Source organism: Plenodomus lingam (assembly GCF_022343315.1).
Source record: "Plenodomus lingam strain CAN1 chromosome Unknown contig_27, whole genome shotgun sequence".
NCBI classification, from domain to species: domain Eukaryota; kingdom Fungi; phylum Ascomycota; class Dothideomycetes; order Pleosporales; family Leptosphaeriaceae; genus Plenodomus; species Plenodomus lingam.
Window position 1 is genome coordinate 1,052,913 of NW_027093942.1, and position 20,307 is coordinate 1,073,219.

The 20,307-nt window shown below is 53.6% G+C and overlaps 10 protein-coding genes across 10 annotated transcripts; 4 read left to right on the forward strand and 6 right to left on the reverse strand.

The window, feature by feature from the left end:
- The first annotated feature begins 100 nt into the window (after positions 1–100).
- On the forward strand, positions 101–1,186 carry IAQ61_007333 (mitochondrial 54S ribosomal protein bL12m). Its single transcript, XM_003840685.2, has 2 exons — positions 101–505; positions 643–1,186. Exons 1-2 carry the CDS (start codon positions 113–115, stop codon positions 970–972), a joined length of 723 nt encoding a protein of 240 aa, XP_003840733.2. The 5' UTR covers positions 101–112; the 3' UTR covers positions 973–1,186.
- A 114-nt stretch (positions 1,187–1,300) lies between these two features.
- Positions 1,301–1,996, reverse strand: IAQ61_007334 (uncharacterized protein; the record flags this gene model as incomplete). The annotated part of the gene is made up of 1 exon (XM_003840684.1): positions 1,301–1,996. One exon carries the CDS (start codon positions 1,994–1,996, stop codon positions 1,301–1,303), a length of 696 nt encoding a protein of 231 aa, XP_003840732.1.
- A 160-nt stretch (positions 1,997–2,156) lies between these two features.
- IAQ61_007335 (uncharacterized protein) lies at positions 2,157–3,494 on the forward strand. The gene is made up of 2 exons (XM_003840683.2): positions 2,157–2,415; positions 2,489–3,494. The coding sequence occupies exons 1-2, from the start codon at positions 2,364–2,366 to the stop codon at positions 3,388–3,390; spliced, it is 954 nt and encodes a 317-aa protein (XP_003840731.2). The 5' UTR covers positions 2,157–2,363; the 3' UTR covers positions 3,391–3,494.
- A 225-nt stretch (positions 3,495–3,719) lies between these two features.
- Positions 3,720–7,553, reverse strand: IAQ61_007336 (uncharacterized protein; the record flags this gene model as incomplete). The annotated part of the gene is made up of 8 exons (XM_066097534.1): positions 3,720–5,169; positions 5,223–5,700; positions 5,800–5,896; positions 5,990–6,381; positions 6,446–6,713; positions 6,897–7,249; positions 7,312–7,421; positions 7,489–7,553. 8 exons carry the CDS (start codon positions 7,551–7,553, stop codon positions 3,720–3,722), a joined length of 3,213 nt encoding a protein of 1,070 aa, XP_065952576.1.
- A 655-nt stretch (positions 7,554–8,208) lies between these two features.
- IAQ61_007337 (uncharacterized protein) lies at positions 8,209–9,769 on the forward strand (the record flags this gene model as incomplete). The annotated part of the gene is made up of 2 exons (XM_003840681.2): positions 8,209–8,652; positions 8,721–9,769. Exons 1-2 carry the CDS (start codon positions 8,526–8,528, stop codon positions 9,767–9,769), a joined length of 1,176 nt encoding a protein of 391 aa, XP_003840729.1. The 5' UTR covers positions 8,209–8,525.
- Positions 9,770–10,069: 300 nt separating this feature from the next.
- Positions 10,070–11,884, reverse strand: IAQ61_007338 (uncharacterized protein; the record flags this gene model as incomplete). The annotated part of the gene is made up of 3 exons (XM_003840680.1): positions 10,070–11,174; positions 11,227–11,617; positions 11,836–11,884. 3 exons carry the CDS (start codon positions 11,882–11,884, stop codon positions 10,070–10,072), a joined length of 1,545 nt encoding a protein of 514 aa, XP_003840728.1.
- Positions 11,885–12,202: 318 nt separating this feature from the next.
- On the reverse strand, positions 12,203–12,520 carry IAQ61_007339 (uncharacterized protein; the record flags this gene model as incomplete). The annotated part of the gene is made up of 1 exon (XM_066097535.1): positions 12,203–12,520. One exon carries the CDS (start codon positions 12,518–12,520, stop codon positions 12,203–12,205), a length of 318 nt encoding a protein of 105 aa, XP_065952577.1.
- Positions 12,521–12,614: 94 nt separating this feature from the next.
- IAQ61_007340 (uncharacterized protein) lies at positions 12,615–16,682 on the forward strand (the record flags this gene model as incomplete). Its single annotated transcript, XM_066097536.1, is given in 9 exon segments — positions 12,615–13,135; positions 13,218–13,812; positions 13,862–13,933; positions 13,980–14,066; positions 14,122–14,388; positions 14,439–14,807; positions 14,859–15,009; positions 15,028–15,527; positions 15,588–16,682. The coding sequence occupies 9 exon segments, from the start codon at positions 12,615–12,617 to the stop codon at positions 16,680–16,682; spliced, it is 3,657 nt and encodes a 1,218-aa protein (XP_065952578.1).
- A 237-nt stretch (positions 16,683–16,919) lies between these two features.
- Positions 16,920–18,002, reverse strand: IAQ61_007341 (uncharacterized protein; the record flags this gene model as incomplete). Its single annotated transcript, XM_003840676.2, has 1 exon — positions 16,920–18,002. One exon carries the CDS (start codon positions 18,000–18,002, stop codon positions 16,920–16,922), a length of 1,083 nt encoding a protein of 360 aa, XP_003840724.1.
- A 113-nt stretch (positions 18,003–18,115) lies between these two features.
- On the reverse strand, positions 18,116–20,021 carry ECM14 (putative metallocarboxypeptidase ecm14; the record flags this gene model as incomplete). The annotated part of the gene is made up of 2 exons (XM_003840675.2): positions 18,116–19,497; positions 19,572–20,021. 2 exons carry the CDS (start codon positions 20,019–20,021, stop codon positions 18,226–18,228), a joined length of 1,722 nt encoding a protein of 573 aa, XP_003840723.1. The 3' UTR covers positions 18,116–18,225.
- Between the last annotated feature and the right edge of the window lie 286 nt (positions 20,022–20,307).

The window sequence follows — 20,307 nt, forward strand, 5'->3', positions numbered from 1 at the left end:
GAAGTGGACGGAGGTTGTTGTGGCACGTGTATTCGATTGGAAATGTCGAAGTTTCTCACTGTCCCAACTTTTTTGCGGGTCCCTGGCCAGGCTAGCCAGCTTAGCATCCATTATGGCATGCCTGCGCCAAGCCTCGACTAGAGCCAATCCTGGCCAAAGCAGCAAATCAAGCAAGGCACCTCCGAACCCGTCGCCGCAAATTCTGGGACAGCAGCGACCTCACGCCTCGACGTTGGAAGCGAAAAAAGCCCGCGAATCCCCATCGATCCCACGCAAGGAAAGAAGAACAATGTCTGCACCAGTGTCGCGCGCTCTCGGGCGCTGTGTTTGCACGGTCAGGAATACTGCCCATGTACGGCCGTCGGTGGTGGGATCTGGAGCACAGCAGAGGATACAGCGGAGATGGGCGTCAGGCGAGGCGGCGAACCCCAAGATTGCGACCATTGTGGACCAGATTAGCCAATTGACCTTGTTGGAGACGGCAGACTTGGTGTCGACATTGAAGGTATGGAAGGAACTCCTCTTGCGTGGCGTCATCATGTGGGAGCATAATCGAGTACAAAACACACACACGCATGTACACGACGCATGACATGTATACAGCTTCAAACTCACCGCCATAGAGACTGACAAAAGATGCAGACACGTTTGAACATCCCCGATATGCCCATGGGCGGATTCGCTGCAGGCCCCGCCGGCGCCGCCCCCGCCGCCGCCCCAGTTGAGGAGGAGGAAGCCGCCCCCGCCGCCCAAGAGAAGACCATGTTCAACCTCAAACTCGAAAAGTTCGACGCCGCCGCCAAACCAAAGGTCATCAAGGAAATCAAGGCCATGTTGGGACTGAGTCTGGTGGACAGCAAGAAGTTTGTCGAGAGTGCACCGAAGATGATGAAGGAGGGTGTGGCCAAAGAAGAGGCGGAGAAGATTGTCGAGACACTCAAGGCGTTGGGTGCGACGGTTGTCATGGAATGAGTGTAGGAACATGTGGGAAGGGCGGCATGAGGGCTGTGGATTGCGGCATGAGGGCTGTGGATTGCGAGGAAAGGAGGACCAAGAGACGGCTTCTTTACTACTTACTGTATCATAGCATGGCATGTGGCGTGTACAGATGGAGTTGGCAACATGTGGAATTCAGAGGATTCGATATGTCTAACAACACACGTAACAATACAATGCATGGGGTGTATAACAAACCCGTGGTATCTCCTCCACCCAAACGCCTCGCAATGCAATCATGACCAAAAAAATAACATGGCATCGACTGACCCTGCAAACCAAGAGTCAAGACAGCCCGCACCACTCATCCAAAAGCAACAGCCTGCCTCCTCTCCTCCCGATCCTCCCTCCCCATCACAACATCATCCTCTCCAACCTCACTCGCCTCCTCCCACAACCTCTCCATCTCCTCCTCCTTCTCCCCCGGAACCGCCCAGATACTCTCCCTCAACCTCTTATGGCGTTCCCTATCCTCCTCAATCCGGTGCTCAATCTGTCTCTTGTCCATCTTCACACCCCCATTCTTCCCTCCACTCTTCCCCCCATCCCCATCCCCCTCCAGGAACGGATGCGTCCCCTCCCTACTCTTCAACACACCCTCCAACTCCCCCACCGTCTCGGGTAACAAGATCTTCAGCCCCTCCAACGTCTTCAACACCTTCCTCACCACCCTCACATTCGCCCCTTCCTCCCCTACCACACACTCCACCACAGCCAGAATGTCGCGCTGCAGCATGCGCACATATCCCATGGCGCTGGGATCTCCGGCATTGTTGTCGCGCACGCTCATTTCGCACAGCGATTCAATGAAGAACATGATGTTTGCGCGCGTGTTCATGTTGGTGCGCTCGAGTTGCTCGAGGATGCACGAGTGCAGGTCTTCATCCAGTTCTCGGTTCTTAAGCGCGTAGAGGGCGGCCTTTTGGAGCGAGGTGTGTGAGGCGCTGAGGTGGGCGAGGAGCGTGGTGAAGCGCTGGCGTACTTCGAAGGGGTCGGCCATTATGGTGGTGGTGGTTGTCAGGGATGTGTGTCGGATGTCGTATACCGGTAGGGCGTAGACGACTTATGCTAAAGAGGCGGATGGCATAGGTGGACACTACTGTATGCACGCTATGGCTTGGAATCTTGTGGTCTTGTTACGCGATAGCTTCGCTTTTTGGGCATGCGTGGAGCTTGGTCGTGGTGGTCGCAGCCGCCAGCGCATATCGTCGGCCATGGTCTGTGCCTAAACCAAGTACGGTACCATAGGTATTACTTCACCCCACCTTAGTCGCTCCGCGTTCAAAAGTTGGAGGGAAAGTCACAACTGCCCTACACCACCACTACCACCACTACCCAAAACGGCCCAGATTAAGAAATACAACAACATGGCAGACAAACACGAGTCCAAGGGTCTTACATTGACCGTCCTAGGCGCAGGTATGTTTCCCAATTCATCCCCTCCGCCCGTACCACACGCGCAACATCAAGTACTGACCACAATCACCCCCAGGAACAATGGGCATAGCCATCATGGGCGGCGTCATGTCCTCGCTCGCCTCTGCCAAAACCGCCGCCGTCGTCTCCCCCTCCTCCACTAAGAAACCCACACCCAACCTCTCCAACTTCATCGCCTGCGACCAATGGGCGCCCGCCGAAGAAAACGTCCGCAAAGCCCTGGGCCACTACGCCTTCCCGCTGCAAACCCTCACAAACCAGAACCTCAAGGGCGTCCAAGAAGCCGACATCATCCTGCTGTCGTGTAAACCCCACGGCTACAAGCAGATTCTCGGCGAGCAGGGCATGCTCGATGCGCTCAAGGGCAAAGTCCTCGTCAGTATCCTCGCGGGTGTGACGCAGCAGCAGCTCGAGACCTTCTTGTACCCAGAGGGCGCGCACAAGGTCGAGGGCGCATGCCGAGTGGTGCGCGTCATGCCCAATACGGCGAGTTTCGTGGGTGAAAGCATGAGCGTGATTCAGATTTCAGATCCGCCGCTGTCGGAGCAGCAGGCTGAGCTCGTCAACTTTGTCTTTGGCAGCATTGGCCGTGTGGTGTCGCTGCCGCCAGCGAATATGGATGTGAGTACGGCGCTGTGCGGCAGTGGTCCTGCCTTCTTTGCCCTGATGCTGGAGGCAGCGACGGATGGCGCTGTGGCTATGGGGCTTCCGAGGGCTGAGGCGCAGATGATGGCTGCACAGACGATGAGGGGGACCACGGGGTTGGTGTTGAATGGAGAGCATCCTGCCGTGTTGAAGGACAAGGTTTCGACACCTGGTGGCTGCACGATTGGTGGGTTGATGAGTCTGGAAGAGGATGGGGTGAGGGGTGCGGTCGCGAAGGCGATTAGAGAGGCTACGGTCGTGGCGTCGAGGTTGGGCGGGGAGACGAGAGAGTTTGTGAATCATAGACGGTAAATCGTCTGGTAGGTGTCGATGGGATGAATGTAGAATATGAAAAAAAATCATGGGATGACAAGAACACGATACCCTATGAATATCAAGATACTGTTAATACCTAGCGGTCGGACTTTAGATGGTGATTGTTAGTCTATTAAGCCTATGCCTAAAAATGAGACATAGCGGCGCGGTCAGCGCATATCTCTACTCCAAGGGTATATCGCAACAAGTAGAGAAGCAGTCACGCATCCATGGCTGTATCCGCATTATCCTCACCCCACACCCGTTTCTCGCACCTCCCCTCCCCAACTCTGACTCTCCCCCTAATCCGCTTCCCACACCAGAAATCACCGTCTCTCCCTCTCTCGTTGCACCATCTCCCTCTCCACATCCCCTTCGGTCCTCACTCCCCCCCGTCTCTTCGCATTCTTCCTCAACCCCGCCGTGAACAGATTGGCAATGTTATCATCGCCCGTGGTGCCACTCTTGCGTCTCTTGTCCCGATGGCCCGCCGGCCCCGTAGGCGCCTTGATCTCGGCTTTGGGACCTTTCGGCGCAACAGGTGCGTGCGAGTCATATCTATCTTCCGCCTCCTCACGGGAGCGCTTGGAAGACGAGGAGGGTCGGGAAGAAATGCGTGAGTGAAGCGACTTATCATTCGAAGGCTCCCGTGGTGATCTTTCAAGCCGTTCGCGAGCATGGCGTTCACGTTCAGCGGCATAGTGGTCTTGAGGTGTCGAGGGTGCAATGGGAGTTGCATGGCCAGAGCTCACGCTGCTCTTTCGGCGATGATCTCTCGAATCGCTGCGGTCTTTGTTGCGATCTGCCGCCGGGCCCTTGGGTGGCTGGAATGCTCGTGGGCCGGCCGGGGGTTGAGGGGGTGGCATGACAGTGGTTTTTGAACGACCTTTGATGCTGAAGCCATTGGAAGAGGGGCCAGTTGGTGCATTCAGAGGCGGCGAGGCAGCACGCTTCTTCATCATCTGGCCTACCACGTCTTCTTCGTTTTGAATGCGTGGCATCTTCTCTCTTGGCTCCTGCTCATACTGATCGCGGCCCCTGGCCAATTCGCGGTCGCGGTCCTTGCGGCTTCGAGAGGAACGATGTTTGTCTTCATCATTGTCGCGCTCATCTTCTTCTGCCTCGCGATCACGGCGACGCCTACGGTCTTTGTCCTTTTCACGCGAGCGATCCTTTTCCCTCTCATAGTCGTGGTCTCTCTCGCGGTCTTTGCGATCCTTTCGATCTCTCTTACGATCCTTGTCGCGTGATCGTTCTCTTTCGCGGTACTTGTCTTTATCGCTGCTTCGAGGTTTGCGACGAGAGCCGCCATCGGAATCTCTGTCCAGATCGGTACGGCCATCTGTGTCCTCGTACCGCTCCTGTGAGCGATGACGCCGACGATGTTCCTTGCTGCGGTCGCGGTGTGAGCGTGAAGAGCGGTATTTGTCCTTGTCACCACGGCTACTTCGGTGCTTTGATTCGACAGACACGTCTCGGGTGTGATCCCCTCGACTCTCCCGATCGCTACGGTGCCTATCTTCGTTGTCATCATCGCGCTCGTCGTGACGCAATGATCGCTGGTGCCTTCGCTCCCTGCGGTGATCAAAGTCATGATCGTCCTTGGGAGTCGGTGAGCGCCCTCGATCATCCTGTAGTGACGCACGATCTGCTGAATGCGAGCGCCCCCGGTATTCATCCACAGGCTCATCACGTGGTGGTGATTTTGATCGAGATCTTGATCGTGTAGGTGACCTTTGCTTGACACGGAGGGCCTCGTCTCGCAATGGAGATCGACTGCAGAAAATATTAGACATGGACGGTCATGATACAGCAATAGTAGTACATACGATCGCACCCTGCGGTGTGGGTTGCCTTCTGGAGCAGGCTCATGTGCGGAAGCAACACTTCTGGGAGCAGCAGGTGGGAAACGAGTGCTATTCGCCCGACTTGAGAATCCAGTGTTTGGCCGACCTTCACGCATTGCTCGCGGACCAGTTGGCGCTCCAGCGACTCCCACGCCAACAGGTTCGGGAGCCTGACCAACAAGGACCCGAGCAGCACCATAAGCTCCGCTGTTGAAGCCACCACGAGGACCAAAGTTATTCTGTTGATTATATCCCATATTCATGTTCATACTGGGATCAAAAGAAGCGTCCATCTGCTGGTGTGGAATCTGATTCATCATAGCCTGCTGGAAGGCCATTTCTGGATGCATTGCATTGCTCATGATCGACTGATCAAAGTTTTGCATGTCCGCATCACCAGATTCAAATGCCTGGATAGGATTGAGTCCATTTGCCTGAGCTTCCCCGTTTGCATCATCCTCTACATTAGTATCAACGGCATGATTCTTGCTGCTGTCACCAGATGCTTCGGCATTTCCAGCCTGTGGACCAGTCGGGTCCCCATCGACAACCGTCTTACCTTGTTCAGGATCCTCGGCAGGTGCTTTCGCTTCCTCGCCATCAGCATCAGCCTCAGGGGCAGCATTAGCTGACCCGCCAGGCGACTGGCCGTCACGCTGTTGGGAAAGAGAGTCGTCAGTTGCTGAATAGATAGAGACGTCCACCGACAGACTCGTCTTGGGTGGAGAAGTGAGTTGAAATCGACGTACGTTCTGAACGGGGCCACTTCGGCTTTCAGGACGGCTATTTGCGTTCTGAAACGCAGGTCCAAAGTTTCCACGACTGCCATTCCTATCTCGTTGAGGATTTTGGCCCCCTTGATTGGCATGGAAACGATTCTGGTTCTGGTTTGAGAAATTATTCTTGGGGAACTGGTTCATCATGTCGGGATAAGCTCCAGATTGATTATAGCCACCCATCTGGTTGGTTCCGTTGAAGTTTCCATAACCACCGCCCATGCCATTCCATCCATTGCCATAGCCGCCACCATAGTTCATCATGTTCATGGCCGACATGTCGTTCATGCCCATGCCCATGCCCATATTCCCACCAAAATTGCCGTACATATGATTTGATGGCATGCCATTCATGTTATTGAAGTCTGGCTCAAGTTAGCTTCTTGTTCCGGCCATATTCGCGAAGAATCTAGAGCTCATGGGTCGTACCATTCCAGTTGCCATTGGCCATCATGTTCGGCATACCATTCCAGCCCATGCTATTGTTGAATCCACCCTGGTTGGGATATCCATAACCCATCTGGTTCTGCATCCCATGCATCATGTTGAGATTGTTTGTGGAGCCATCACTTGGCCCATCAACGACGCTCTGCTCCTCGTTTGGACCATTCGCCGCTGGACGTTCATCGCCCTGGGTCATGGTTTGAGGCATGGTGCTGTCGCGCTGCTCAAGCGTGTTTTCTGGGGAATCCATGTTCTGTCCTTATGTAAGCAAATGTATGAGGTGATGATGCGACACTTTCAAATCACCAGCAAAGACGATGATCATTTTGTTCAGAGCTCTAGGCCATGCATGGTTGTCATCTGCTCCTAGAGATTGCAGCAAAGGACAATGGGTATATTCTGAGCGTTCAAGGAGAAGAAATGGTCGAAAACCTACTTCCATGAGTTGGGCCGAGGCAGCGCTTGCGCGCTCTTCAGTAATAGCTGCATCCTCTGCAGGGCCAGATAATCCTTGAACAGAGGTGCTTCCCGCTGTCGGTGCTTCCTCCACACTCTCCACAGGCTTCTCGGATACCTCGCCCACGGGCTGTACCTCTAGACCTGCTGCAGTCGCTTCTACGGGCGGGGTAGCGACCTGTGCAGCGACCTTGGCCTCTTCCTTCTTCTTCTGTTTTTGTAGCCAGACTCGCATCGTGTTGCGCAAGGCCTTGTTCGGAGTGCACGAGTCGGCCTCGAGCGGAGAGTGGTCGCACGATGGACAAGTAGTGGGAAAAGAAAGTGTGGTCTGGCCTAAAGGCATTCATTAGCACGTCATGTCCAGTTGGTTTGTTGATGCGGTCGTGAGATCTTACATGATGAACAGATGGCCTTGTTACAGCATAGGAGCTTATACGAGTCAATCGCAAGCTGGTTGCAAAGTGAACAGAACAGATTTTTGGGGAAGGCAGGCGTTGGGAGCGAACTGCATTGATTAGAAAGTGTGGGAAAAAAAACCCCCCGATATAGTGCCTAGGTGGATCGTCACTCACAGGGCAAGCTCCTTCAAGTCCTCAGCAAGCGGCGCCGCCTTGGGATCTAGGGTAGATGTGGCCATGTTTGGTGGTGCTCTTGCAGATGCAGGCGCGAGATCGAAAGAGGCTTCCGCAAGAGAGAGAGAAGTGAGAGAGTAGAGTCCAACCTCCAGATGAAGCTCGGTCCATTTACCGTGCTAGCTGCTAGAACCACTGCGCACTAGCATGCAGGTTGCAAGAACAAGCAGATGGCGACTTTCGATGGGAGGGTGGGCGCCGAGCGGGCGATTAGGAGCGCGTCTATTTGGTTGTAGAGAGGAGAGAAGAGAGAGAAAGAGGGGAGGTGAAGGGAAAGGGGTAAAGGGGAGAGTAGAGAAGAGAGAGAGAGAGAGAGAGAGAGAGAGAGAGAGAGGTGTGTGGTCCTGTTTGCGCAAGTCCAGGCTGCCAGGCAGGTGCCGGAGTCGCGACTGCCAGAAAACTTCCGCGGCGTGATTGGGCCCGTGCGTTACGATTGCCGCCTTGCAGGGCTGTCCAGAGCTACAGCGCACACAAGGTTCTGGTTCTGCTCTCACGGAGATGCGGTGACACAGTCCAGGGGGTTCCTCGTCCCATCCATCAATGGTGACAGTTGCCGGTACCTTACAGGCTTGCTGGTCACGTGAGCGGGACTCTCACTCGCCATGCTTGATGAATCTACCTACTTGCATCCATTTCTCTTAGAGTAGAGTACCGGTACTTGACACTTCCAAGGCCAACATTGCATGTGCACTTACCCCCAAATCACATGAACGCCATTCTCCACACATTGCAAACCACCATAGGTTCCTACAGTACATAGGTACATAGGCTCCAGGCTATGCTTCGGGACCCGAACGAGGCCTCACTGTGCGCCACGTAGGCCATTACGGTCTAGCTAAAACTGCTCTCGTCGTCATCGCTGATTGCCGTCTCAAACGCTACCATACCAATCAGTCTGCTCACAAAGCAATATCACATTGAAAACACTCTCTGTCACACACACACACACACACACACATATACGCATCCTTGTCGCCATGATCCTGAGCCAGATATCCTACCTAGACTGCATCGCCTTCCTCGTCTTCCTCGCCCCTCAACTCCTCCTCCAAATCGGTCCCATTGCACTTTTACAATGGCTAATCCCAGCCCTACCATCCATAGGTTAGCTTCCCTTCCCACCTTCCCCACTGCCCTCGAAAACACCAGATCATACTGATACTCACTCGTAGTCTTCACAGTCATTGCCATACCCTACCAATTCATCCGCAGCCGCTACTTCACAAAGTATGAAAACCGCGCCCCTTTTATGCAAAAAGCAACACCATTCCAAGATCTGGTGATTCGCTTTGTACGCTTCGCTTTTGCCAACATGCCTGCCTTTCTCGGCCGCGTCTTCTTTTCCAAGCCCGTTTCCTTGCCCTTTTTGCGCTTTAGAATGGCCAGACATGGCATCTTTACCGCGCCCATTCGCTGGACCGAGATCAAAAGGCAGAAGTTCAAGGGCCTGTGGGTTGTGCACAATCAGCAGGAGCAACCCGATGTCATTGTCTACTATTGCCATGGCGGAGGCTTCTCCATGGGAAGTAGTTTCTTCTACCTGGAGTTCTTACTGGCCTGGGTGGCCTTGCTGAAGAGTGCCGGGTACAGGAATCCAGCGCTCTTTGCACTCGAGTATACCTTGGTGCCGGATGCAACGTACCCGACGCAACTTCGCGAGACCGTAGCCGGGTACGAGTATGTTCTTTCGCTTGCGCCGTCGCCGGCCAAGGTGATTGTGGGTGGGGATTCGGCGGGTGCGACGCTAATATTAAGCTTTTTACTACACATTGCAGACCATAGTACGCTGAGGCATCAAAAGCCAGGGCTTGCCGTCATGATCAGTCCGTGGGTGACGATTGTCTCGCCAAACAACTCCAACACGGCGTCCGACTACCTCGACAAGGACTCCCTCGAGCGCTATGGTCGCCAGTACATTGGCTTAGGGACTCGGAATGATGATGCCTATGTATCCCCAGGACTCTGCAAAGAGGCCAAAAGGTGGCGTGAAGCAAGCCCCGAGAGAGGCTGGTACTTCCTCTATGGCGGCGAAGAAGTCCTGGGACCCGAAATTCGAAGTCTGGTTGGCTTGCTGAACAAGACGGGTGCGGCCGTGGAGCAGTGGGAGGACAAGGGTGGTATTCACGCATGGCCTGTTGCGAGTCTGTATCTTGGTGAAACGAGAGAGGAGCGACTTGGTGGCTTAAAAAGGATCGTGGAAGTTATATGTGATCGTATATAATGAAGACGCAAAATATATTCATTATTCACATCATGACCTATTTCTGATTATATACACCTACACATGAACACTAACACGTGCACTTCTACATCATCCCAGAAGCTCTGTTCTCGTATTCCACTTCGAGTATCTATCCACTCTACTGACGAGGGGTTGAACCTCCGCTCTGACAACCTCAGCAGCCTTATCATAATCATACAGCCTTCTTTCAAGCATATGCCGAAAACTGTACGCCCTTGCCATGCAAATTCCCATCCCAGTATCCTGAACGCCACGCTAAAAAAAAATCTCAGCTTCCATTCACCAAGCTGTAATGTCGTCCACCTCTGCTTCGCCAAATGTACTGGTCTTGGCAACCTTCATGCCCGAACCTGATGAGGATGTGAGGGATTGCGAGTTTGGGGCGCCATTCATGATTTCGGGTAAGACGGTCCTCATGAATCCTAACAAGTGTTTGTTGACTTGTTCGAACTCGAGTAGGAACGCATCATGGCCATCGGGGGAATCGATTGTCTTCAAGGAAGCATTTGGAATGTGTGCAGCGAGCTCCTGTTGCTCCGCAAATGTAAAAAGCCCGTCAGACTGTATGCCCAGAACGAGAGTGGGCTGCTCGATTAAAGACAAGGCGTGGTGTAGAGCCGATACTGGATCTAGGGTTTCAGGAGATTCGCCCTCAGGATAGCGATGACGCGAGACATCATGTGTATCTAGCTTCCTTGTAATGGCAATGTAGCAATTGGCATCGAAACGCTTGATGAACTTCTCTGCTTGGTAACGAAGGTATGACTGGGCGGAGAAGAAGTGTGGCGCGCTAGGCTTCGTAAGACGACGACTCTGATTGGCCCCATTCGACGGCGGAGTGGTAGGAGACGAAGCATCATGAAATTCGAGGTCTGTCTGTGTTGCTGCCGAGGTAGGTAACGTTGTGCTGCTATTGCTTCTCGAGACGAGTCGTGGCGATCCCGCATTTCGATGGCCGTGATTGTGGATAGCAAAGTGTTCATGCGAAAGGTTCACTGGTGTTGCTGGTCGTGGCACGGTATTGATGCTTTGCTTCTTGGAAAGGTCAGGCGTATTGCGGCCAAAGCGAGATTCGAAGGAGTCGCGACTTCGGTAGGTCAGGAGGGCAGACATGCGCGCGGCTCCCAACCCAGTTGCTGGAGGGTCCTCGTAGGTATAGTAACCATCATCGTACTTTGGATCACTGTAGATGCTCTGTCGTTGCGCTTCACCCCAGCTGATCCCCCACGCGCTATAGCGAGCTGACGTGGCAATGGGGATAATCGACCTGACGTAGTCTTTACCAAAGTATGCGAACTCGAGCACAAGCATGCCACCCATGGAGCCTCCAATGACGGCAGCAATCTGCTTCACACCAAGGTCGTCGAGAAGGAGCTTGAAGATGCTGCACCAATCAGCATAGTCTAAATACAGTTGTTTGCTGCAGAGGAACCTACTTCACATCGTCCCGCACCGTTGTCAGCGGGAACTCGGGTCCATATGGTCCCAGTGAGACATCACCCTCTTTGGCTGTTACTGGACTTGCGCTGCCGTATGGACTCCCGAGACTGTTCATGCAGATGACAAAGAAGCGCGATGTGTCGAAAGCTTTCCCGGATCCGCCCAAGAGTGGTCCCCACCAGTCACCCACATCAGCGCTTCCAGTGAGCGCATGACAGATGACCATGGCATTGTCACCCGTTGGTGCCAGTGTGCCGTAGGTTTTGTAGGCCACACTGACATTACGCAATTCGACACCGGATTCGAGTGTAACGTGTGGTATGATTGCGAAAGTTTGATCGGGAACCATCTCGGCGTAAGGATTCTCGGGCTGCGACGAAAGCCTCTCTATGTAGCCATTAGATTAGCCACCATATCCTTGGAAATGTTGGTGTTGCGTGTTTGCTGCATGCCGAAAGGTCGGCGACAACTGTTCTCTGCCCATCCGTCGGCACAATCTGTTTACATTGTTTGTATGTGCCGCAAAGGATGAGACGCAAGTAACGACCACAAGTAACCGCCCGCGCAACCTGAAAGCAATGGAAGCCCTGGCACGACTGACTTACTATACTTGGACGCGCCATTGGCGCAGCCATTCCCCGCGGATTTCGTCATGACGGTCGATTCCAGATATGTGTGAGGAAAAAGGCTTCGTGCCTGCACGGCCGGTGAACAAGGCGTTTTCTCCGCATTGCGGGGAGCGAGCCTTTTTTTTTTCTTTTGGGAGTTGATTCACTCCAGACACGGCCGCTAGTGTTTGTTAAACATCTTGGCGCGATGACGTGCTTCGACCGACCTCGGAACCGCGTGGCCTGCATTGGCCTGCATCTCGACTTTGCTTGGCCATGTACTACTACGATTACAGCAACCATGGCCAACGATCGAGTGCGTTTGCTCCACAAAGAGTGCCACCAGAACACACGAGACACCGTGCTAGGCCATGGACTCTTCTGGTTGCATGAAAAGATGCACCTGAGCGTGCTCGTTTTCATATCCTACGTTAGGTACTTTGTATCTCGATGCTAGGTACAACGCGTCGCACGTCTTTCTAACAACACCTACAGTGTGCAACGCATTGCGCATGGCTGGACCACCCATCCAATCTGACATTCCATCGTCTACGTGGACAAACGTTATGGCTGTGGCTGCTTGTGCGATGCACCACGTGAAATTGGGATTGTGTTTCCGGTTGCCCAGATGGAAACTGGAGGCCCAAGGCTGACCACGAAACCGTGAAGTTTGTGTAGGCATGTACGGTACCTAGTCTGCGCCCAACTGAAAGATGGTATAAGTTCGGTATTCCCTCAGGTGATGTGCGGTTTCAATCATCCTCAGCACGTCGAGCATGGCCAGATCAAATGTCGTCCAATCCTCTCATCGCAATCCTGTCCATGATTCAAAGAAACTGTTCTACACGCAAACACAACGAGCACTGTCAGAAAAGTCCGCATGCGCCTTTCCACCGAGTCTTGACATCACATGGCTAAAGATGTCTGGCAGACCCCGGGTGTGGCGCAAGACTTGCATGCAACGTATGCGGGACCGGGAGCCCCAACCCTATCTCAAGCCTGACGATCTGGAAGCGCCGCGAATGAGTAGTGATCGGGGAAATCCCGTTCACTCTAGCGACCCTAGTCCGAAACGGAAGTTGTGTGCTTTCATCAAAGACGAAGAGTTGGAGTCGATGCGAGAAGTACGGGCAGATACGCTACACAGCAGTGAACTCCCGGATGATGTAGATACTTTGAGCCCAGTAGTATTGGATGAATTGATGACGGATGCACAGACTCTTGAGCCCGCTTGGGCTGGGAACTACGCGAGAACCAAGACCGGCATGTGGATGGGGAAAGGTCTATTTCAACGGCAGTACCGGCAAGGTTGAGGCGGCTACAAACGAGAAGTCCCCATCTTAAACTTGATAGTGAATTGCAAACTTTATGCATCATAGAATGCCGAAAATCCATATCCGTCTCTGCAACCTTCATCATTGCGTAGTTTTGAATGCAAGACCAAGTAATGTGCACGGGCCACGGAGAAGTCCACCTGTGGCTGCTGTCTCCTACCATACGGTTCATTTTCAACTCCAACCAATATCATTCCTCGCCAACAAACATGCAATGCGAAGAGTCGTGGTTACGGGCTTGGGCCTTGTAAGCCCTCTAGGATTAGGTGCTACCAATTTACCCCGAGTGCAAATCCTTCTTAACTCACTTCCCGCAGGTGTGCGACGGACATGGAGCCGCCTAATCAATGGGGAGTGTGGCGTAGTTTCCATCAAAGATCGAAGCCCAGAACTTGCACTGCTACCAAGCCAAGTGGCCGCTTTGGTTCCCGAAGGCAGTAGAGATGATGGTAAATGGAATGTGAAAGATCACATCACTCCCGTCGTAAGCTTTCCCAAGCTATGTCGAGAAAATTCACTCATTTTGGCCAAGGATGAACGTCGAATGGCACGATTTGCACAGTATGCCATGGTGGCCTCTGAGGAAGCTTTAAAAGATGCAGGCTGGTCACCGACAAAAGAAGAGGACCTTGAAGCCACAGTACGTCGGATACATGATCAGTCTAAGCAAAGCCCGCTCACATCAACAGGGTGTGTACATGGGCTCAGGCATCGGCAGCTTGGACGATGTTTACAACACGACGGTCGCGTATGAGAAAGGAGTTAGTATGGCGAATTTCACCCTCTTTCTACCCTGACATTTGGCAGGGCTACCGAAAGGTGTCACCGCTGTTCGTGCCTCGATTGTTGATCAACCTTGCTGCAGGTCACGTATCGATGCGATACGGCTTCCGGGTACGCTCCAAACATTCTGTGAGCTGGATACCGGCATGATGACTAATCTCTACAGGGACCTAATCATGCAGCTACTACAGCGTGTACAACGGGAGCACACAGTATCGGCGATGCAGCCAGGTTCATTCAATTTGGAGATGCTGATGTAATGATTGCAGGCGGGGCAGAGTCGTGCATACATCCACTTGCAATCTCTGGTTTTGCAAGAGCACGAAGCCTGGCGACCGAGTACAACGATCGGCCTTCAGAGTCAAGCCGACCATTCGATCGGGACAGGGGAGGGTTCGTCATTGGTGAAGGAGCTGGCGTGGTCGTTCTAGAGGTATGTCACGTCTGTTCCCTGGTTCTCTTTTTGGAGACTAATCGACGTAGGAACTGGAGCACGCCAAGGCACGAGGTGCCCAAATATATGCTGAAGTCGCTGGTTATGGCCTCTCCAGCGATGCTCATCATATGACAGCCCCTCGTGAAGACGGCCAAGGTCCCCGACTTGCTATGAGAAACGCGCTCAGACATGCCAGTCTCAGACCATGTACTGTCGACTACATAAATGCGCACGCTACCAGTACGCCTCTCGGCGATGCTGCGGAGAATAGAGCTATCAAAGAGCTCTTGCTAGGCGAACATGGCAAGCAGAAAGCTTCTGAGATCAGCATGAGCAGCACCAAAGGTGCAATTGGTCACCTTCTAGGTGCAGCTGGTAGTGTGGAAGCCATTTTCACAGTGCTTGCTTTGCATCACGTAAGGAGCCACTATTAAGATGCAACCAAAAGAGGTGCTAAAGACCTCTAGAACACACTGCCGCCCACGCTGAATCTCCGAAATCCAGGAGATCCAGCAGCCGACTTTGACTGCAACTACATTGCCCATGAAGCCCAGAGAAAAGAGGTCAATGTGGCAATGTCGAATAGTTTCGGGTTTGGAGGCACGAATGCATCGCTATGTTTCCGCAAAATCTAAGACGCTCGGTCGGCAAGAACAGAACTTGCCGACAAACATATATACGCATGGCACAAGAAGCAGTCTTCCGCAGTTCTCAACCGTCATGAAAACAAGATTAGGTTCAGAAGCGTTAGCGTTGCCCTGGTGAATTGCCTCAAGCTACCCCGCCAGACTACGGTCAAACCTCATGATAAGAAGAAGCAAGCCCCGCCGAGCGTCTTACTGTGCCCGCACAGGATCTGCCCATGGACGATCGTCACATGGGCCAATGCTTCGTTTCGCTCTTTATTTATCTGGATCTCCTCAACCGTACTTAGTATTTTCCACATGGTTTCCAATCAAGTGGGTAGTGCCATGGCTACTTCGCAACGATCCGTCTTCCGCAATGCCTCAATCAAGGCATCCCTTTACCATTCGCGCGTGCCCTACCTCAACAAACTTCCCTTTCCGGTCATTGCCATCATTGTGGCACTCGTCGTAGTCAATCTCTGTGTTTGGGCGGCCGTTGGGATTGTGCTGGTGAGTCTGTCATCTAACGTTGAGAATCTTGTGACAAGGCAATGATTAACAAACGCATAGCACTGGCATACATCACTGATTTCCACTGCAATTCTATCGTACACCTTGGGACTCCGTCATGCGTTGGATGCAGACCACATCTCGGCCATCGATCTGATGACGCGCCGCCTCATCGCCGCTGGCCAACGACCAGTAACGGTAGGGACGTTCTTCAGCCTCGGCCACTCCACCATTGTCATCATCACTTCCATTGCCGTCGCAGGCACGGCAGCCGCTGTATCTGACCGCTTCGACAATTTCGAAAGAGTAGGCGGCATCATTGGGACTTCTGTCTCCGCCGCCTTCCTTCTCCTCCTCGGCATCATGAACATGTACATACTGTACAAACTCATCCTCCAAATGCGAGCCATCACCGCCAGCGAGCCCGGAGACGAAAGCACCCATTTCACCATCCAAGGCGGGGGCTGCCTCTTCCCCATCCTCCAAAAGCTCTTCAAACTCATCGACCGGCCCTGGAAAATGTACCCGTTGGGCGTCCTGTTTGGCCTCGGCTTCGACACGTCGTCTGAAATTGCGATTCTGGGCATCAGCTCGATACAGGCGACAAAGGGAACCTCCATTTGGCTGATTCTCATCTTCCCGCTCCTGTTTACCGCGGGCATGTGCTTGCTCGATACCATTGATGGCGCACTCATGATGACGCTGTACAGCAGCTCGCAACTGGCGCGCGACCCCATTGCCATTTGCTACTACAACATTGTACTCACCGTCATCACGGTCCTCGTCGCGACCGTCATCGGAACCGTGCAGTTTCTCAACCTAGTCTTGAATGTCGCCGAACCGCACGGCGGGTTCTGGGACGGCGTGGAGCGGCTGGGTGAGAAGTGGGATATCGTAGGTGGCGCCATTTGTGGGGCTTTTGTCGTCTTTGGCGGACTCAGTGTGCTCTTGTATAAGCCGTGGAGACGGCGTGTCGACAGTAAGAGGGCGCGAAACGCGCATTTTGAGCCCCTGGCGCAAGATCAGGTCGCTGGGGAGCCCGGGGAAGGGGAAGTTGGTGATGCTGCGGTGATGGGTGAGAGTGACAAGAAGGATGTGGGTGTTGGTGTTGCTGCAGTTGAGGGGAGAGATCTTGCGGGGCCTTCATATCGGTGAGGGGCCTTGAGATTAGCTGCCGAGGGAGGAGAGTGGAGAATGTAGAATTGGGAGAGGACAGTCATGGGCTAGATTGGATTTGACATGAGGACGGGGCATTTTTTGGACCTCAAATGCGCGATGGTACACTGGAAATGTAAATGAATATCTCGATGTTACGTAGACTGAAGATTTGAGACGGCGCATAAGTTGCGTCGTGCGTGTGAAAGAGATCACGTCCTCTTCCACCACAGCCCTTCACTTCTCCCCCCTCGCCTTATTCCTCGCTCTCCTCCTCTCCCTCTCCATCTTCCTCGCCTGATTCATACTCGGCACCGCCTCCTCCTCGCTCAACTTCTGCTTCTCCAGACTCGCCTCTTCAATCTCATCGAGCAAGAACCTGCCCATCTGGCCCGTCCGCCACTTTTGAATCATCCACAGCGCCGTGGCCTCTGTGTCTGCCGTGCCCCCTTTACCCAACCGGCCCGTAGCTCTCGCCATGGCAGTCAGCAACTCCACAATGTCGTTTGTGGGCGACGCATACTCCGAGTACAAGGTGGGGGAATGCAGATTAAGGTGGAATAAGAGGTAATCTGCCAACATGACAGGGGAGATGATTGTATCTTTGACAGAGCCACAGAGGGCGAGTTTCAGCATGGCCGAGGAGTCCGGCACATACGGGATGAAAACACCCGGTGTATCGAGCAGATAGACACCACCGCCGACACCCACTTTCCGTGCATCATGAACACCCTCTGTGTCGTCCTCGCTCGCGATAATCTTCACGCCCGACGCTACTTTGCGCGTCACACCGGGCTGCGCGCCCGTGGCTGCGACTTTTCCTTTGCCGACCCCTTGGGCGCGAAGCGCATTCAGCAGCGTGGATTTGCCAACGTTGGGCATGCCAACCACCATGACCCTGTGCCCGACCAACTTCCACCTCTGCTCCGCATGGCTTCTCAGCCATTCGAGGACTCGAGAGATACTCTTCTTGCCTGCATATTCGCCTGCTTCGTCCTTGCCACCACGGACGAAAAGGGTTGTGCCTTCTCTACCTTTGCCGCCCCAGCTCTGGATGATTTCTTCGTTGCGGTTGTCCCTGTTTCCGCCACCTAGATCGCGTTTGGTGTAGACGATGAGTCGTTCTTTGTCCTCGAGTGCGGATTCGAAGAGGGGATTGCGCGATGTGAGTGGGATCCTGTAGTCGCGGCATTCGATGACGAGGTCGATGGAAGAGAGGAGCTGTTTCATCTTGGTAAGGCCAGATTTGTGGTGGCCCAGGAAGTAGGAGCGTGGGAGCGAGGGAATGGGCGGGAAAGCATGGCGGGCGATGAATGACATTGGGGGGGTGGCATGGTGTGTTGGAGGTTGGTAGTGGTACTGGTGTGTGTATGTGGGTGCATGTGTGCGTATGGGTAATGGGTGGTTTATTTTCAAGTGGACGAGTCATGGAATTAAAGGTCTTGGCAGATTCGCGAATCATGCAAGTGCCCTGGTTTGATTCCAACTAACCTGATTATGTGAACATGAGAATTGATAAAGAAGAAAAGGCAAAGGTGAAGAACTACAACTCAATAGCCACCTGCTCGGCTTCATCAAAGTCCCCTGTCCCCCTATCTGGAGCAGACCATCTGGACCTACTCCTTCTCCTCGCCCACCCCACCTCACCCAACATGAACCGTCCAAGATACAATACAGCATCTAACATCTCCTCTCCGGTAGGAATGATTTCTTCCTTTGGCAACAGGAAACCATAGTTGCCCGTGTCTCGCAATTTGATCTGATAAGAGTACTTGACTCTGAGCTCGTGATAGAAAAAGTCCAGCGCACTGCCTCCACTGGACTCGATGCGTGGAAGCACCGTCTTCTCCTTGTTGGCAAAGGCGACATTGCCTTCACACGCAGACGTTACTTTGTATGTGTGACCTTTGCGTGAGATGCGAATCGCTTTTGCGAGACCAAGACCGAGTTCCTCGAGATCTTCGAGGGAGGGCGGTTCATCATGGCAGGAGTAGGAGTATGGGTAGAGGATTTGCTGCGAGTACGAATGCAAATCCAAAAGGCCCACGAATTCGACATTGTTACTTTCTGTTTCATTCCTGGCCCAGTCTGCAAAGCGCTGCGATTCCACTCCCTCGAATGGCGCATCGCCAGCAAAGGATTCACTACATGGATTCGAGCCCATTTGATCGCCATTCCATTGGTAGGGAAAGCTGCGATCGAGATCGATGCCGTGGCAGAAGCGGAGACTTGTGGGCTGTCTGTTCTTGCGCCACAGGCGGTCTGTCTCCCAGGTATAGACGTAGCCATCGGGGTTCAGTGTAGGGACGAAGACGAAATCAAACTTTTCGAGGAGATGCGTGATCTCACGGTCTTTTCCGTAGGCATTGATGACACTCCAGGCTAGATAGTTGACGGTGCTCGTGGAGATCCATTCGCGGGCATGCAGACCGGCGGTGATAAGGACGGTCTTGCGAGGCTTGGTAGGCTCGTCCTTGTTTGTGGGGTGTACGCCTACGCGCAGGGCAGGGATGTCGCGTCCTTCATAACTGATGCCAATGTTGATTTTGCGGACGTGGGTGGTGAACATGGAAGACATGAGGCTCATCCAGGGGTCGATGACTGAGAGTGGTTGGTAGTCTTGGAAAAAGGGGTGGCCGTTGGCATGGTGAGGGGATGGCCGGAGGTTGGGTGAGAAGCGATTGGTGTTGTGTGATGGTGAAGCGGACGAGGAAGGGTATGTGTCGAAGATGGCTTGCACGAGGGCGGCATCTTGCATGAGGGGTTCATACGACGCGTGCAGCGATCGGGGAAGTAGACCCAGCAGTGATGGGAGCTAGCCACAAAGTCAGTCTGGGAAGTGAGTGCATCGAGGCAAACGGGGTGGGCGAGGAACAGGCTGCAACGTACGACGTCCTTGGCCAGCCGAATGTCGGCCCAGTCCTCGTTGAACTCCCATACGTCGAGAAACAGGGTGGCTGCTGCTTGGGATAGTGCGCGTGCCTCGTCGGCCGTCTGCATCTTGAAGCGCAGGACGACGTCGCCGCCATAGTGGGCCACCCACTGTTTGCCAGGTGCACGGCTGGATGGGCCGGTTGCAAGAGCGAGCATGCTCTTCTGCAGGTGGTTCTCGTGTGGGAGGCTCCCTATCCTGCGGATGATGGCTTCGGACAGTCTCCGCCATGGACTTGGGGGTGTGTGTGGTGTTGTGGTGTCATGGGCGGCCGTGGAGTCGGGGTCGTATGATGGCGAACGAGTGGAAGTGGAAGTGGAAGTGGAAGTGGAATCATGGGGAACGGCAGCGACCAGCGACGGTGCGACGAGCAGCAGGCTCAGCGCCGCAAACGTGGGCTGGCGCATAGTAATGGGGCCTCGCAATGGAGCGAACTTGAACTTGAAGGCGATTGTACGCAGGCTACCAGTGAGAGAGAGGGGTGGTTGACATGTGAGAAGGTGGTGGTGGTGGTGGTCCCTAGTACTACTGTTAGTGGTAGTGAAAGATGTCCATCAATTTACTAGTCGGCTTGGTACCTACTGGTCGACTTACTAGTCTAGAGTATATCCTCGCGTCTGCCTGCTCTAGTACTCTTGTCCAGCACCTCTTCCGTGTACTCTACCCTATGTACCTACATTGCATGTACCTTGC

Bases quoted from the DNA above. Each gene is read 5' to 3' on its own strand.
- IAQ61_007335 (XM_003840683.2), top strand. From the start codon at position 2,364: ATGGCAGACAAACACGAGTCCAAGGGTCTTACATTGACCGTCCTAGGC. The intron at 2,416-2,488 runs GTATGTTTCCCA...AATCACCCCCAG, and splicing joins ATTGACCGTCCTAGGCGCAG to GAACAATGGGCATAGCCATC.
- IAQ61_007333 (XM_003840685.2), top strand. From the start codon at position 113: ATGGCATGCCTGCGCCAAGCCTCGACTAGAGCCAATCCTGGCCAAAGC. The intron at 506-642 runs GTATGGAAGGAA...CAAAAGATGCAG, and splicing joins ACTTGGTGTCGACATTGAAG to ACACGTTTGAACATCCCCGA.